Source organism: Amia ocellicauda, chromosome 22 (genome assembly GCF_036373705.1).
Source record: "Amia ocellicauda isolate fAmiCal2 chromosome 22, fAmiCal2.hap1, whole genome shotgun sequence".
NCBI classification, from domain to species: domain Eukaryota; kingdom Metazoa; phylum Chordata; class Actinopteri; order Amiiformes; family Amiidae; genus Amia; species Amia ocellicauda.
The window spans coordinates 3,465,701-3,483,654 of NC_089871.1; the positions used below are offsets into that span (position 1 = coordinate 3,465,701).

The 17,954-nt window shown below is 42.8% G+C and overlaps 1 protein-coding gene across 13 annotated transcripts in view; it reads right to left on the reverse strand.

Moving 5' to 3' along the window:
* The window catches only part of msi2b (musashi RNA-binding protein 2b), a 222,844-nt gene that overhangs the window by 67,294 nt on the left and 137,596 nt on the right, over positions 1 to 17,954 (reverse strand). For all 13 annotated transcript variants that reach the window (XM_066695941.1, XM_066695939.1, XM_066695938.1 and 10 more), the window contains one exon: positions 3,921 to 4,003. In XM_066695941.1, the coding sequence (XP_066552038.1) occupies positions 3,921 to 4,003 (83 nt within the window). The remainder of the gene's footprint in view (positions 1 to 3,920; positions 4,004 to 17,954) is intronic.

The window sequence follows — 17,954 nt, forward strand, 5'->3', positions numbered from 1 at the left end:
CAAACAGGAGCACCCTAAAGGGTACTATGTTATCTATCACCAGTCAGGTTATTAGGTGCTACTCAGACATGAGGCAGAATTGGCTGAATTAAACTTAATTAGGAATGAATTTGTTACCACGAACCATCAAAAGAAAAACACTTCCCTCAAACCTCCCCCCACTCCCCCAACCTTCCCTAATCCTAATTTACTTTATATCCCCTGGAGGTGCTGGTGTTGCAGCAGAAATAAGATTAAAAGACTGAGACACTCTGCTTTGACTGTAAGAGCAGATACTGCAGCCTCCTCGGAGCGGGCGATCTTTAGAGATCAAACCCACTGTGTCTAAGAAGGTGAACGCATTGACTCGGGGGTCAGCGAGCAGTAAAAGGGAGACGGACCTTGGCTTTAATGTGTCATGCTGCAGCCTGAGGACTACAAAACCAACCACATCAGACGGGTTTTTCCCAGAAGAGAGTCTGGGAGAGTCTTTTTCCCAGAAGGGCTGCCTTGGGAAGAGTTCAGGATCTGTTCATGTCTTGTCAACCCGTCACCCACCTATAAATAACATCCTGACTGGCAGGCCTGTTCTAAAATTAGCCAATGTAACTGAGTAAAGTGCTCCATAGTCAGTGCTACACAGGGATTTCTTGGTCACATCGATACATATTAAACCCCACTGAAAGCCCCAGCGTTGCTTCAATCTTCAAAGGATTATGGCCGGACCTCCTCTCAATGTGAGGCTGATGCGCTGGCAGTGTAGTAGCCCTGAGACTGAGGTCACTGGACCATAACAGATCCCAGTGCAACTGCCATCCAGGTGGTTCTACAAAGCAAACTGGGGCCACCAGGCTGAATTGGTTTTCTGTTGTTTCCTTTATACTTTATTTACATTAAAGCCATTCTCTGTTCTTGAGTGGTCTGCGGTTGGTCCCCTCTCTCTCCCTCAGTGGTAGCGGTGAGCTGTCCCGGGCTAGTACTGGACAGGGATTCGCAATCCTGATATTGAGAATACCATGTGTCTTCATTCTGCTTGGTTAATTCAATTAATTACAAGCGCTAATCAAAGCAATTTTCTGTTTAATCATTTAGAATGGTTTTTAATGCCTTAATAAAAATTGAATATGTCAAGGTAACATTTAAAAAGAGGTGAAAGCAAGCAAGTAAACTAATTAAACAAATGTGGGATTCAAAACCACATAGTAAGATCAGGTGGAATGAAACTTCACTTGCAGCAATAAAGGTGTATTCCAGCAGGAGGTCAGAAGAACGTGCCTGTATGACATTGACCAGATGCAAATGTGTTATTTGTGTAAGAGAGCGGTGGGGCAGTGACTCAGGTCTGGATTTTCCAGATACATTTAGTTCTTAGTGGCCGTGCAAGGAGAACCACTTAAGGAGAACCTGTTGTTTGTATGCAGTATGGAAGTTAAAGACCAGGTTAAAGCATTTAAGGCAGAGAGAGAGTCCTAAAATTCAAATTAAAGTTACCTTCTGCAGAATACTAACTGGAGTAATGTGTAGCAAAAATGGAAAACTCCAAAAGACAAGGAGGGGAAATTAAGCTCATTTCTTTGTAGCACAGCAGATGAAAGTAAATTGGCTGGGGGGGGGCATCACAGGGGCTAATTCACATTCATATCGCAACTGGATCGTTTTGATTTCTCTGCCAAGAATCTCCATCCACCTTTAAGAAAAGCAATTCCAAAATCTTTTATTTTTTCCCCTTCCTCTCCTCTCTCTCTGCCTCCCCAGATGTCAGTGCTCTGTCAGCGCTTAGAGGGCTAAAAAGAAGCCGTTTGAGTTGCGCTCGGTTCATGCCTTCCCCTTTAGAGCGAGGGGAAGTCTGCTGAATGTTTTATAGGGATCTTGCGTGCCCGGAGTTGGAATCAAAGGCAGCGATCAGCAAGAGGATTCCAGAGAAGAGCTACAAGTCTGAAATGAGGCAACATGTGTCTCTGTGGTCTAGCCTTTCAAAATCTGGCACGATTTGTAACAATTTACAGCTTATTTGAATCTCGACAGCACTGGCTTAATGCTGGGCCGGCATGAGCCGCAGCATCAAGGCACCGGAGTTACTGCTTTGTATTTTCCATTTTGTCGTCAGAGAAAGACAAGAGAGAAAGGGGTTTGGGTCACACATGGTAGAGGCTGGGAGCAAAGAGAGGGCAGGACTGTTTAGATGTTTTCAGGAATCGAGCACATCATTATTGCGTTTAAAAGAAATAAATACAAAAAAATTAGCAAGTCAAATATCCTTGCTGGCTGGCAGCAGACGATGCTTCAGAGATTGCTTTGATCTCGTCAGAAGTAGGAACTGTATTACTGAATTGAAAATTAGAAAGGAGAAAAAAAAAAAAAAGGCAGGAAAAACAAGACGCAGGGTCCAGTCCAAAACTCTGGTTACTGGCACACCCCGCCTATCGCATCCCCGACACCCATTTCTGTCTAGTCCTCTCAACGCCGTTTAAAACTGCAAGCAAAGTGTTATTCGCAACAGTCAAATTCAGTTAGGCATGCCGTGCTTGGAATATTGTTATTTTGTTATTTTTTATTCTCCCTAACTGATAATATGTATGCAATTCCCTAAAAGCCCAATTTAATCCAGTCAACAAAGACAGAGCAAGCTATGCTAAAAAAATAAAATTAAAACAAATTAAAGCAGTCATGTTGTGCTCCCTGAACAATGTAACCACTTGATGCAATGCAATAAAAATCAATGGAACCATATTTTCTTCATAGATCTGCTGCTCCTCTGTCCATGAGAGATGCAGAGCTTTGATATCAGATTTCTCTCTCTCAGCAATCTGCATGGGTCTGAGCTCAGCCTTCAGTCTGAATTCTCTGGGTCAGGACTGCACATTGCGAACTTTTTCGTTTTTTCTCCCTCCTTCTTTCCCCGCTGCTCCTCCCTAGTGCACTTATCTGATTAAATGAAGGCTCTGATTTCTCATTGATCGGCTGCACTCCATGTTTACATGCTACAGAACCCATCTATCTGGATTCTAGAAGCCATTGCATTGCGATTCCGGCGTCAGTACTTTCATCCATCAGTCAGGAACCCTCTGTGGCAGCGGAAGTCATGCGGCAGACAGGGAGCTCAGTTCACAGGCAGAAAATGAGCTTTTTCCTCCCCACAGGCGAGGGAGCTGAAACGATCGGGGCCTGTACTGCCTCACTGCACTAAAGGGACCCCAAGTGAGCTGACTCGCAATGAGGGGAGGGGCGGCGGACAGGGCCCAGCCTGCCAGTCCTCCGGGGTTAAAGAGCTCAGTGGCAGGCCTGGATTAGGCCGATTAGCCAGTCAGGGCAGCAGACAATGCTAATTTGTTTTCTTTATGCATGCCACTGTAATTTCTTACCCTGCATGACAAATAAAATAAATGGATAACTGAAACTGTCTGGATGTTACATTTATTTATATACTACCATTTATTACTTGCAGGGGCAACGAGGACACAAACAAACAAGGCAAGAAAAAGACCGATGTCCCAGCGAGGCACGGCAGCTGCGGTTGCCTTTGAACACCGTCAGGACCAGGATGAGGGAAGGCCCGGTCGGAGCGCTGAAACAGACCCGGGAGCCTGCTCTTGCTAGTAACTTTTCTCAAGGTGTTTAATTTCGTCTGAGAATGATTTAAAGGTGAGGGCCGCTGGGGTGCGGTGAGCTCTACAGGAGGGTGCATCTGGCAGACAGGAGGGACTCACAGACACAATTTCACGGTTTCCGAGCTGTGTGTGTGGGGGGGGTGCATACACACCACTGCCTCCCAATCCCCCCCGCCCCGGCCGCAGCAGGGTGCACTGCCACCCCCCCCCATCACTGAGACCTACCACCGAGTCTCCCTCACAGCTCCCTGGTTCTTATTAATGTTCTGCTAAAGAGGAAATAAAATATTAATCCACCCAGATTGAAAATTTCTGAAAGTGAAACCGACTTACCATTTTATTATTGATTTCATGAAAATGAATTTCACAGACTTTTTCCACGACATCCTCGTTCTCGAAAGTTACAAAGCCGAATCCTGCCCAGGAGAGAGAAAGAGAGAGAGAGAGAGAGAGAGTTAGATTTTGAACTTTCCACAATTTATACCATAGTAAATATATTCCGTCAAACCACCTTGGCTCCCAGGAGAAAATTTACAGCAAGGGTTCAGTCTGTCTCCCTTTTCCTTCAGTTGGCTGTGTCCTTATTGGCTTGCATGGGAAGAGTCATTTACTTGTTTTTGTAGCTGTGCTCTCTTACAGTACAGACTCATTTAGTTAAAAGTAACATTTTACTTGTGCACTTCCTCAGAGCCGTGGCATATGTTTTCCAAAGTCTGCAACCTAGAAAGACTAGACAGTACTCTCTTGCAACTGCCTATAGGAGCTAATGAAGGTAATTCTTATTAGGTTGAATTACAATGTTTAGTTAATACATGCACTCAATGCCTTCAAGATAAATCACACACATACCATGTAAGATATAGACCCATTACATTACATGTTCATTTATCAGTAGCTAGAAAATAAAAAGCAGTCCAGGTTCTATCCACAGTAGCTAATGATTTATGTTTTATGTGCACCATGGAATATATATATTTATATATTTTAAACAGGAAAATTATGAAATCGCAAGACATTATTAGAAGTACTGTATGCCTACTTCACAGACAAAGAATATGGGAAAAAATAGGGACAAAGCCCATTTAATGAGATTCATGGAGCTAGGCCTTGCATCTGAATTTCATTAAATGTATTTTGTGTTCCCTTCATTGATATTTCTCTGTATAACAAGCTCTTATTTTTATGTTAATGCTAGCTTAGAATATCACAGTTATTTCGGGGATTGGCCATGTGATTTCCTTTAATGAAATTTAAATGTTTAACTCTTTCCGACACAGAGGAAAACCAAACATCACACATCTATTTTTTTTCCCCCCATGGATCGTCTCTCCCTAAAATCATACAGTAATACTTAATCTCTTAACTAACAGAGCCTTAACTATTTACACGAATATACACAAACCAAAGATGTATGTAATCACAGCCCAAGGGCAGATTAATCAACGTGTTGCGAACTGGTCACGGTTATACCTCGCAAGCGCTCACTTGACACGGTGAAGACGGAGGGCTAAAGAAGTCTGAAGCGAAGACCGGAGGGTGAAAGGTGCGTATATCCCAATTGGGTATCTCTGTCTCTACTGTAGTGTGACTGCGTCTCTGTTTAATCAGTACTTTACACAAACACACCAGCACCTCCCCAGAGAGTGTAGACAAGACTTTCGCTTTTAGAAAAACTCCAAAGATAAGTCGGGTCAAGAGGTTAACAGGGTTGAAAAAGTGCGAGATTCAGGAAGCCACAGATTGCGGTTGGCACTTGGGGTGATAAGAGAAGATAAAGAAGCAAGAGCCCAGATATGTGGCTCAGGAGATAAGGTCTTGGGCCTGTGCTGCACTTTGTGAGAGAAGAAAAAAAAAGAACCAAAAGAAAAAGAAAAATACATAAAAAGCAAGATGATGAAAAAATGAAACAATACACAATACTCCTCGCTCTTTCAAGGAACTGATTTTATCGTGGAATCTTTCAGCAAACCCAAGGGCTGTCACATTCAAGGAAAATCCTCCTGGAGAAACAACTTCTCTGCTCAGACAAAAAGGGGGGATTGTACCAAGCAAACTAACTACAAAAATGTATTATTTTTTTGGGTGCTGAGTATACTGGGTCGATGAACAGGATTAAGCTCCACTGAATGACCCGTTGAGAAATATTATACTCAAATCCTTATTGCTAGCACAACATTACAATGGGTGGCACTGTCTGAGTCCAGTGCACTGCAGTGTACTGTGAACGGCCAACAGTGGGCTGTGAGCCACGAGGGGGTTAGGAGTGATGTAACTCCATCACACATGGCATGTGACCACGGCTTTCTCTCTCAAACTCTAGTCTACTATTTTTATCAGTATTATTATGGCATGTTTTGTGCCTCATTCCTCAGGGGGGGTCAGGCCGGATCTGGAGCCGATTCCCAGACACCCCCTTTCCCAAAGCACTTCCTCTACGGCCTCATCAGGACGCCCCGGGGCTACAAATCCAGCGGGGGAGCGGTGTGCTAACAACCCCGCTCCCGGCTCCCCCTCCCCTTCTCCCTCCGCCCTGTTCAAAGGCGGCGGTGGACGCGGGCCAGTTAAAGAGCCATTTGACGCCTGCCGTCTCCCTCCCTGCCCGACACATCAGCCCGTCCTCTGGAATAAACCCCGGCCCAGCCAGCCTCAGGCCTTTTTCAGATCGACCGTTTTCATCACGCTAAACACCACCGAGGATGCCTGCTGTGTCAGCTAATCAAAAAATATGTCATTGTTTTGAATCTCTCCGGTTTTTTTCTTCACTTGATCCTGCCATATTTTTTCTATCCTCAACACCAATTGCAGACAGGCAAACAGTAAAGGACCTGCCAGACACAATAATTAGAAACACGTTTGCATTCGCTCAGGTTGATTTAGGTTTAAACTTGGGAGTTGGGAATGTTTATACAGTCAACATCTAGCACAAAGACACTGAACAACAAAAACCAACACCAACACCACCACCACCTGTCCTGTGAACTGTCCGCACTTTGATTAGGACAGGACTAACACATAAACCTTGAACCAAACTATAGATGTCTCATCCCAAACAGAGACAGGCTGTATTTAAATACCTTTTTAAAAATGTAAAAGCTACAACAAGTAATTATAAAATTAGAATAATTCCCTTTTTGGTTTTACTTCATGCATGTGTACATTTTCCCTGAAAAGAAACCGAGAAAGCAGTAAATATTCCCCGCACAGCTCTATATTTACAGCAGCGGTGTGTATAAAAAGTGCCGCTGGGTAGCTCTAAACAGGGGTGCTTGTTTTCCCAGGGAAAGTCTGACGCTGTGGTGCGTGGACTGCAGTGCGATGGGGTGGGGTGGGGGGGTTAAATCATATGCATGAGATGCATTTAGTTTTCCATCTCGGTCTTTTCTCCCTTATCGGCACCACGTGGACGACTTCTGACAACCAACAAATCAGCTGTCAAGAGCAATTTCTCACGGCTGCGAGGAGAGCGGCAGGCCGGCTGGGTGGCTGTCTGCGGGAGAGCCTCGGCGACGGGGGCCGGGGGAGCGGGGGGTTACCACACCTGCCTTCGCACAGGGGAGGCAGGGGAGCGGGGGGGTGGTTGTGACAACTGTGTGTGGGGCTCAATACACCACAGCGACGTGCTGCTGGGGTTACAACCCAGGCACCTTGTCTAAGATTACATCCATTCTAACTAGATTTGAAGGTCAATACACACCACAGTGTGAATTTGAGAAATACAAACGACATATATGAACCATTATAAATAATAAACACGCCAATTTGAAATTAGTGGAATATAACTGTAAAAGCCCTACACTACATACCCAGTGAACCTCCCCACTAAACAGATATCAGCTCTGGAAGAGGCCAGGACCTGAAATTACACAGACTGCACTGATATTGGTGGCCCTAAGGGGGCAGTGTAGAGAACTACACATGGCCTAAGTAGTGGGCTGGATAAGAAAGGAATTTTACTATGTACAGCTGTTCATTCAGTAACTTTCACAAGCATGGGAACCACCCCCACACAAATACAGGAGACCAGAAACCCAGAAACATGCTGGCTGGATGTCAACCCTCAAAACTGGCCTGAGTGGAATGAGTCAAGCCCATTTCTTGGCTGACACCAGATTAATACTCATACAGTACTATTTGACATCGATCTACACTGTAGGTCTGCGGCAATTATATTGCTAGCTGTATCCATTACTTTTAAATTTAACTGCTTCTTTCAAAACAATGATTACATACAATTTTCGATGTCTACAATGCACCACCCATTCTCTCCAGTTCATACACAATGACTCGATGAAACAAAGACGGGAGAATTGGGTAACGATTTGGCTGGATGTCCTTCCAAAGCCATGCTTGTATCGACAGAGGGAGCAATTAAATGAGGAGAGAAAGGTGCCCGACTAATCATCGCACAGGTCCTTATTCATTGTTAAGCAGACGTCTTGACAGAGATTTCCAATCAGAAGTCCATATTTCCAATTAGGAGATGGGGAGAACAGTGAGACACAAGGGGCCTATTGGAGACAGTGCAGCGTAAGGAATCACATTTTGAAGTGTGGCTGGTGAAGATGTCAACACCGTTTTTTCTGTTGTCGGTCGTTTCTGCTTTGTTTTATTTTTCTCCTCCTTGTTCTTTAGACTACAATAATTTTAATGACAACATAGATTTGCAGTCTCTGGGCCTATAATAAGTGTTACTGACTATTACTGAATAGTCTCAAACGGCGGGATTGGATCTAACACTTATTAGTGCAGCACCGCCTGCATAAGTCTCCACAGACTTCGAAACGTTCACAGCCTCTTAGAAGCCAAAGAGCTCTAACATGCATAATGCAGATCCCCGTCGGAAAAGCACACAAATAAAATTAAAATGCTAAATCAATGAGTCTACGAGTGACCTTTGCTTAAAAATCAGATTCTGCCTCAAGTAATTTAATGTATTTAAAAGGAAGACATACACGACCAAACCTGATGTTATTACCAAAGCTTAGTATTACTACTAGGAGGAGGGAATTAAAAACAACAAATGAAGGTGTCTGTTATATGCACACCACGAATTGGACCTGCTGGTAATTTGTTTGTCATTAGTAATTTGATAGCACTAAAATTGTTTTCCACCTTTTCCTGGTAATTACAAAGAGGTGAAACTGTTCTTGTCGGGAGTTATTTGGATACTGAGACCAGATAAAGCTACAGGTGGGTGTGCCTTGTAGACGGGTAAATAAGTCCGCAGCGCCGGCTGAAAAACCCAGCTGTCTTTAATAAAATGTGCTCAATTTGTTCTCCAGCCTATCTTTCATGGCATCTGCTCTGGCAAGGTGATTGCACCACTGAGTATTATAATGCAGTTGTTTTCTTGGTTTTGTTTTTTCCCCTCTTTTAATGTTACTACAAAGCTCTTTTGTATTTTTGAATGGGACGAAACACACATGTAAAATTCACTGGCTCATTTATTCAAAAGATGTGTATATATATATAAACACTTCCACTCAGTAGTCTATCTGTGTGGGCCCAATGTCATTTACTTGCAGCTGTGAGAAATCGTTTACATAAAAACAAAACTATGGTAATGCAAATGGGATAATTTCTGCTTGCAGTTAGTGTATAGCGCATCAAGAGAAAATGAAAACTGCTCACTGTTTGGTTAAGCGCACTGAATGTGTCTCATAGTGTAATGTAATAAGTGCTAAGTGAATTGGGCCTTTAAGATCAGAAATAATACTAAAACAATGCGTTAAAATTCTCTTTCAGTGCACACTGTTGTGTTGTCATTAGATCCGTCTGTGGAAAGTTCCAGATAGCCCGCAGTGATGACCTCGCTGGTGAAACGATAAGGGAGTGTTTTGATGAGAACATTCCATGGGTACCACGTGTGTGTGTGTGTGTGTGTGTGTGTGTGTGTGTGTGTGTGTGTGTGTCCATCCTGAAGTGTTCCCTGCATTCCAGTTGGCAGGTGTCTGGTTTAAACTGCAATCTTACACCTTTCAGTTAAAATGAAGTGATAGGAGCAGACACGAGCCACCACAATGAAAATCAAAGCCAGCATCAATTAATTTCTCCTCTCCTTGATAAATGGGACCCCTTCCCATCCATTAATAATGAGCAGTGGGGAGAAACAAGGAAACTTGTCGCTGGTTTAATTTTTAATTTTGCTGCCTGCTCGCCGGGCCTGGCTATATTTCTTTGCTGGAAAAGCTCTCTCCTGCCCGAAGGAATTGCTGCTGGAAATAGCAAATGGATCCTTTCAAGTCAATAAATAGATCGGGCACAATCGATGAGAGTTTTCTGCCTTATTTACACATCCCCTTAATCAGGAGCAGGAGGGAGAGGGGGAAAAAAGTTACTTAGTAAGCTCTCAGGAACCTGGAAGCAATGTCCCTTGTAAAATAAATGAGATTGGACAGTGTAATCGATTGCAGCGCCAACCATCCCACTACACTGTAATGACTTTGGTGAAATCCGCTTAAACTGAGCAAAAATAAATATATAAATACATTTACAAGCACGTATGTATAAAGTCAAGAGCCGCGTAGCCAAATTAGACGCTACAATCTCATCTGACTTGCACAGAAGCAGTCAAATTTAATCAGGTACACACGTGTGTATGTGCTGCACCTTCGGTACAGCAGTGGGGCGACGGTGGGACAGAGGAGACAGAGCGTGCAAGAGCCAGCAGGGAGTACAGGAGCGCGCCATGTCAGGGCTGTGTGATATCGTACGAGACGGAGTGTTTGCAAATATTTAAAGGGTTAACTGAAAAGCAGTTTCTTATATATAAATACACACACACACACACACACACATATATATATATATATATATATATATATATATATATATATATATATATATATATATATATATATATATATACACATATAGGTTTTGAATGCAAAGAGCACCCGATCATATAAAAATGGTACCCCCCAATGGCACAGTGCAGACTTTAAAATCATTAGATGCTGGGTGGACACCTGCAGGGGGCAGGCTGGGGGGGGGGGTTGGAAACACTGGTTTAGAGAATAATAATAATAATAAAGACGGTGATGTATCTGGGTCAGCTCATTTAATGTGCCGCGGACAGGCGTGGCGGCTTTTTAAAGCCGTTCACTCGGTGCTCCAGACAGCAGGCAGCCCCCCTCTGTGAACTCTATCAGACGGAGGCCCCCGGCTGCACTTCTGCAGCTCTCCATCACACCCAGAGGAGCGCTGACGCACACTGCTGTCTGGCGCACTCTCACACACACACCTACACAGACACAGACACACACACACTCTGAGAGGAGAAGAGGAAAAGACACACAGATGCAGAGGCAGAGGCACAGACACTCAATCTCAGACCTGCCGTGAGGGTCTGTGCTCATGAGACGTCTTCGCCTAAAGTAGGGCTGCTACTTGTGTGCATGGCTTTAACAATATTGGTCTGTTTCTCTATTTAGTCCACAAACTTCACTGGGAGAAAAAAACTCAATAAATAAATTAAAAATAAATCGTACACCGCCCTTCAATCCTTTTTTACAGATGCCTCTGGTCGGGCGGTGTGAGTTGGGAATAATGCGTTGCCACGCAGGGGGGTGTTTCAATTGCAGAGTTTCACCGGGGGAGCGGCAGCAGAGCAGTCAGGAGGAGAGCTGTCTGTGTGTGGCATCCCAGGGGTCCGTGGAGCCAGGAAACGGGATACAGACCTTCCCTTTGACCCCTGTAACACAGCCTGTTACGCAGGCGAGTCTTGATCACCACAGTGCGACGGAGAGACAAAATTCCTGACATGCAGACACCTGAGACTAATCCACCTGAAAGCCTAGCCCAGCCTCCCAAACCCCGGGTCAGGTTACCAGCTGGAAACCCTACTCCTCCCCCCCCGCCCCAAAATGGGGCTTTAATTTTTTATCACGACAAAACTGTTCTTTCCTTCCCCAGGCCCAGCGTTGCGTTACAGTAAAGGCAGTCGGCTCCCATAGGCGCTGAACGGCTTTCCAGGCACCAGACAGGCAGAACTTCATCGTGCTCTGGCTGCTAGCACCTTGAGCAGTTTTAATTTTTATAATGTTTCCACCCTTGCTGGAAAATGAGACTGGGAACATTTGCAGATTGGAGTAATTGAAGGATGAGGTTTCCGTAAGAGCCAAACCCTGCCCGAGGCTTCAATATTTAAGTTCAGGAAATGAAAAGAAGGATTCTGAGAATATTTCTATATTGAGTTATACCGCTTAACTAAGATGGTATAAAAAATGTGAAAAGGGAAAACTGTAGATGTAAAATGTATAATATGCATACAGATACACACACAAACACGTACACCTACCACTCTTGCTCTTCCAGTGTATAACCTGTTTTCACCTGCATTGTGCTACATGATACCAGCTACGACAGTAGACCAGGTCGTTACCAAACTTAAACGGTTATTTAGGAAGAGGGGCCCTGCTGGATACCAAGAGCTCAAGGGTTTCGGACGACGGTTGATGCCGGTGTTTAGTGTTTAAAAGGTTGGGGGAGTGGGGAGTCTGTAATTGTGCGGATGCATAAATAATAAATGATTGATTGTCATTGTTATTCAGGCATATTAGGGGAGTGTTTCACAAATAAAGCTCACTTCCTGAAGTCTTACTCCTGCAGCTCTCTGTGTGTCTGCTCTGTAAAAGCTTGTTGTGGTGGGAAGGCTCCATTAATATTATTTATGGGTCAGGACCACTGACCTCTGGGAAAACAAATGCCTGCCTGCATGCCATTCGCTGGCTATTAAAGTCAAAGAAAGAAAACGGACACAAACCACTTAAGATTTTGTTTTGTTGTTTCTTTCTATTATTCTGCTTAAACCGAAGCTCCATAATTTTTTTGATTGAATTTTTCTTTTCGGTCACTACTCACAACTCACCGCAATACAAAAACATCAAGTACACGTTCTATCATCCCCACTTGTTTTAATGTAATTAAAACTAGCCATTTTGATCCACGGTTACTTATGTTTGTTTTTGATTTATCCGATTTATTTTAAAGATGTTTTTATTGTTTTCAGACAGCTTATGTAAATCAAATTTTATAGATTTAGTATTCTTCATGCCAGGCTCACAGGACCATGAAAAAAGACTGAAATGCATGTCTTAAAGCTTTAAGATCAAACATTTAGGGATATAAGATCTTATTCTGTCATTCTGAAGACAGAAGCTCACTTAGACCAAGAGTTTTCCTTTGAGAGTTGCCCGTAATCCTTAATTTGTATTTTTAAATTAATTTTGAAGTCAAGTATGCTTTTCAAAGCAGAGATAGGACAGACAAACACACACAGCAACACACAGTTTCATATCCGCACTCACACACACCCCGACAAACAGGCACGCACTTGTACAACAAAACCTCTCCTCTCTCACAAACGATTGAGCCATCTTTTCATATTGCACACAGACATTTATCTTATTCTGTTCTTTAACTATTTATATTAATGTTTTATTACATCCATCTCCCTTTGATTGGGTCTGACAGGGACAGTAATCGAACACCATATGTGTAAATGTTTTGAACTGAATGCATTGTGACAGTTCTTTGTTCATAATACATAACTTTATGCGGCTACAAGAGTTGCAGGCGCTGAAGCAACAAGTCCAATTTCACCCCTCTCTCCTAAGAACAGATTAATATGATTACACTCGCATCAAAACAATTTCAACTTTAATTACACAGGACGCATCAAGGCGATAGGCGTGATGAAAATTTTCAGAGGTAGCAATTGGCATGACAAGTTAAGAAAATACATTATTAAATAATCCGATAGCGCCTTTGCTACCATAATTGTGTTTGAGGCGGTGGCAGCTTGGCTTCTGTTTAATTCTTATCAAAAGTTTGCACAATACTAAACAAGTTCAATGAGGTGTATATTTGCTTGTTTAGGAGACCTGGAAAGGGGTTTAACAGCCATTCAAGAAAAATGCTGTTTTTGTGCATTTCTTCGTTTCATGAGACCTGTAAATAGTCCACATGAATCGCAAATCCTGGCCGTTACTGTCTGAAACCGGGGTGTGATTTGCAGGTAATTTATTAAACCTATTCAATCGTCACTTGTAACTTATTTTCAAAGACAAATGGAGACTTTTATATGTATTTCTTTCTTTAAACCTTCTTTAAAAAGGGAAATGAAAGGAGGGCATTGGAATTAAACAGCTCAGCAGTCCCAAAGTTTCTTCCTGCAACTTCTTAAAAGAAAGCAAGAGCCAGAATTGACTACAGTACACAGCTGCATGCCTGACCTCTTCATAATTTCCTTCTGTTTTAGCACTGGATAAAAAAAAAAAAAAACACTGGGGAGTTTTGCTCAAAGTTTCTCTAATAATGTAGCGAACTGTCAAAGTCCAAACAAAGCATATGGATACAGAGAGAGGATGTGTAGTCGTACAATGCAGCCCTGGTAACCTTGGCTTTTCATTAATGACGAGCCACAGAGAAGCTCATAAAGGAGACTATAGCTGTGCGTGACACAATAAGTGCTTGGCTCAGCTTTTACAGGATACAAACGAGCCACTACACTGCACTTAGCTCTCTGATTGAAAAGCCTGGTTAAATTGTATTTTTAAATAATACATGAATAACACCTCATCCTCTCACCTGCGTCGCAAAGAGCCAAGCACAGTGGATTTGCATGAATTGAAGATAATTAATTATAATCATAGGTGCTTCTCGAAAATGACCCCCCCCTCCCTTTTTTCCCTGTTTAAGTTTTTTTTTTTTAAAGTCTGTATATATTATTAGTGATTGAGAATGTAAAGTTTCCATCTCGCTCAAAACTGGTAGCTTTATTACCTCGGCTCCAACATCTAATCTGCTCGTCTACATCACGTCACCTGTGAACAGGACTCACTGAACTCTAAAGAGGGAGAAACCCCATTAACCTACAGGAGTTTACTGACAGACAAGAAACACATTTCTATTTGGATAGGTGTAGCATTAAGCATTAAACAGACCTTGGTTTTTAAATTTTAAAGTCTCCCACAAAGTCAACCACAGTACACCCACAAAAAAGGCCCTGGATTAACCCCAACATGGCCTCCCTGGGGAGAACTAGGCGGGATTAACTGAGGGGAAGGTGGTGACGAACCCCGCTTTACATTACAGCCCTACCGGACATGGGCAGGGCATGGTGCTCACTGCGGCAAACCGCATCAGTCTTCTGGCCGGCAGCGTGGCATCCATAATAGCAGCTGTAGTGGACGGGTGTGTTCCCAAACATGTTCTACAACTGTTTCAGAGCATCGGAGTGAAAGAAGTGTGCGAGATTAATACACGATCAGGTTGGAGGCAAGACAAAGACTGCTGCTACACCCTCCTTGGTGCAGGAGCTGGGCAGGTGTGTGTGTGTGTGTGTGTGTGTGTGTGTGTGTGTGTGTGTGTGTGTGCGCGCACTTTGGGGAGGGGGGATCGTCAGAGTGTTTTTGTGTGTGTGTGTGTGTGTGTGTGTGTGTTCAGCAGTGTTGGCTCTGCTCTATTACTCTGCTCATATGCTGAAAGAACCATTTTGTCCAGGCTTGTGTATGTAGGTCAGCTAGCAGCGATGGGCCATCAATTCTACTGTCCTACTTAGAAACATGAACACACAGTACACTGCAGAAACTGGGATTCTTATTTTATTTCCCTTTATTTCATCCTCTCCTCCCCCCCGTTCTCTGAAAAGGGAGGGCAGAGTTAAAGTGGAGGTCTCTTCATGGGCACCGACTCCTGACGATAAGGAAAACTTTTTGACTTTTTGTGATAAGCAGCAAATACAAAAATCAAAACGGCACAAAATAATAAACGGAGAACCCTTGATCTTATCGTCTCGGAAACTCTAGGTTGTGATTGCTTGTTCTTATTAACTCCATCATAAACAAACTAATTAATAATGTGCAAAGCTCAAAATGCAAATCAGCGTGCATATGGTCACGCTGATAGAGAGTGACTCCATGAGATTGAAATTTAAAAGAACTACTCAACAATCAAAGGTGCTCAACAACAACACAAAATCATCAAACATTTGGCAAATCCCAATAGAGACGTCTTGGCTTATGGATTGTTAAGTGTAATACAGAAGCAAGCTACTGAGCGAACTCATGCCTCCACTAACAGTTTTAACTAAACCACATCTTTGCCACAACCTGACAGATTTCTCAGGGCTGAAAATTGATCAAAGGGTTAAAGTTAACCTAACGTACCCAAATCTATAACAGACCATTCATTGATATTACTTTGGTGAGCCTTTTCCATTGTCTGCTTATATAAAGGCACTATACACAGGCCAGCCAATTTTGGTGTGCATACAGTGTCAGACACCCTCCCCACTCACTCACTCCCTCCTATTGTGATGTCACAAGCAGGCTGCAACTCCAACAACCTGACTATCTGGCTAGTGGGGGAGAGAGGTAGCACGATGCCAACCGGGCAGCTCTGTCTGTCTCTCTGCCAGAACGCTCACACACAGTCTAATTGCATTCGAATTTCAAAAGTCCTTTCCAGATCGCAAGAAAGGAATTCACTGATTAAGCAAGCAAGGAGTAAAACGGTTTATGGAATTGAATATAAAAAAAAACAACAACAACAAAAACCAACATTGATCAGATGTAATTGGGCCATTCGCACAACTATTGCCCAGACTGTTATTTATGTGTATGCACATATGGCATACTTAAATGGACGACACTGGATCAATTTATCTGTAATTAAGAACATTCGCTATAGTACTTTACAAATCTCCGCTTACTCAGGGTAGATGTTTTTAATGAGTCAATTAAAGACATGTAAGTAGTAACTAATGTTTTTTTTGTTCTTTTTCTTGATGAGGTTATTCATCATTGTTGCAGATAGATCACTTCAGCAAAAATAGTTTTATCTTGTTTGTACTGCTTCACACAATCAAAGGCCAAACCACATGCATTATTAACACACTATCAATGACAGAATATCAGAGCAGCACCTTTTGTTTCATGCTTAGGTGTGTTACATGCAGGATATTCAAGTGTATTGTTATCCTCGACATCATTAAGAGTCATTCTACAGTCTTTTGTACAATAATCACAGTTCCCAATGCAATCGTGTTCTGAATTAAAGTCAAGGCATCAGCCAAATATGTTAAAACGCTTAAGAATATTTCAAACACCCATACATAAAAAAACTATGAATAAAAGCAGCTACCAATTAAAATAAAAGCAGTAACAAACACAATAATCACAATCACCTTCTGATAACAGTGCCACAGTACTTATCTAGAGACCGGAAGTATGGGCAGAGCAGGAACACACTGAACACACTCAGCTCAACAAATATTACGAATGGACTGCTATGAGTGTAACTTCTGACGTAAGTGACAAAGACCTAGAGACTCCCTGCGAGGGACAGACATGCATCATACCACATAGTTATAGTATAGTAATTGTTAAATCACAGACTGAAACCTCTGTTCATGCATTTTCCAACCTGCGTTTGCCCTCTCCAGTGTGCACCTGACATCCTCACCTTCTCTCTCACTAAAGACACAGCAAAGCCACCAGACAGAGCAAAGAGTCTTCCAAAACCACACCACCATCCACAGAGGAGCCCAGACATGGACGGGAAAAGAGAGACTTTTTTTTTTTCCCCTTTATTCTGACAACGAGACGGGGACATCCCAGTAGCTTGGCACCAGGCTATTCGCACATGTACTGCATTCTGTTCACAGCTTCCCGGGCTCATCTGAAATTTTATTAAGTGCAGCATAATGGGTTGTATAATCAAATGTGAAAATGTACATTATGGAGCTATTTCAGCACTTCACAAGTCGTTTAATCATTGGATTTGGGGCAGTGCCAAGATGAATTAGCAAAAATTAAAAGCTCCACCGCATATCGTTCCAATTTATTTATTTATAGGTTTATTTATCATTGTTATGTATATTAGTTATTTCAGGTGCTTTTACAGGAATTTCTGTGTGACGAGGAAGGCGGTGTTCATCCCAGGTCAGGATTTAGAAGGACTAGGCCGATCGGATCAGCCGGCTCCCCGAAAACATCAGCGCAGCTAGACTCTGGCAGCGAGACAAGCCTTAAAAAGGAGTGTGAAAAAGCTGGCTTCTCATAGCATAAGGAGAGGGAGAAGACTGGAAATCTGTGTTTCTACTGGTTACGCAAAAGAGCTCTACATAATGCCATACATTATGAAAGAGCACTGTCTGTCTCACACTGGGCAAGGACTGAGCTGGGAGCCAACGAGGGTAACAAAAAAAACGAATACATTTAACCAAAGCAAAGTCAGACTATATTTTTATTGTAGTGTATTTTTTTCTTGAAAAAAAATTAGTGTCTTATTGTTATTCTGGTATTTGTTTAGCTCACATCTGTCCTCCTATAAGCAGGCTCCTTTGTGAGGATTTTTATAAGC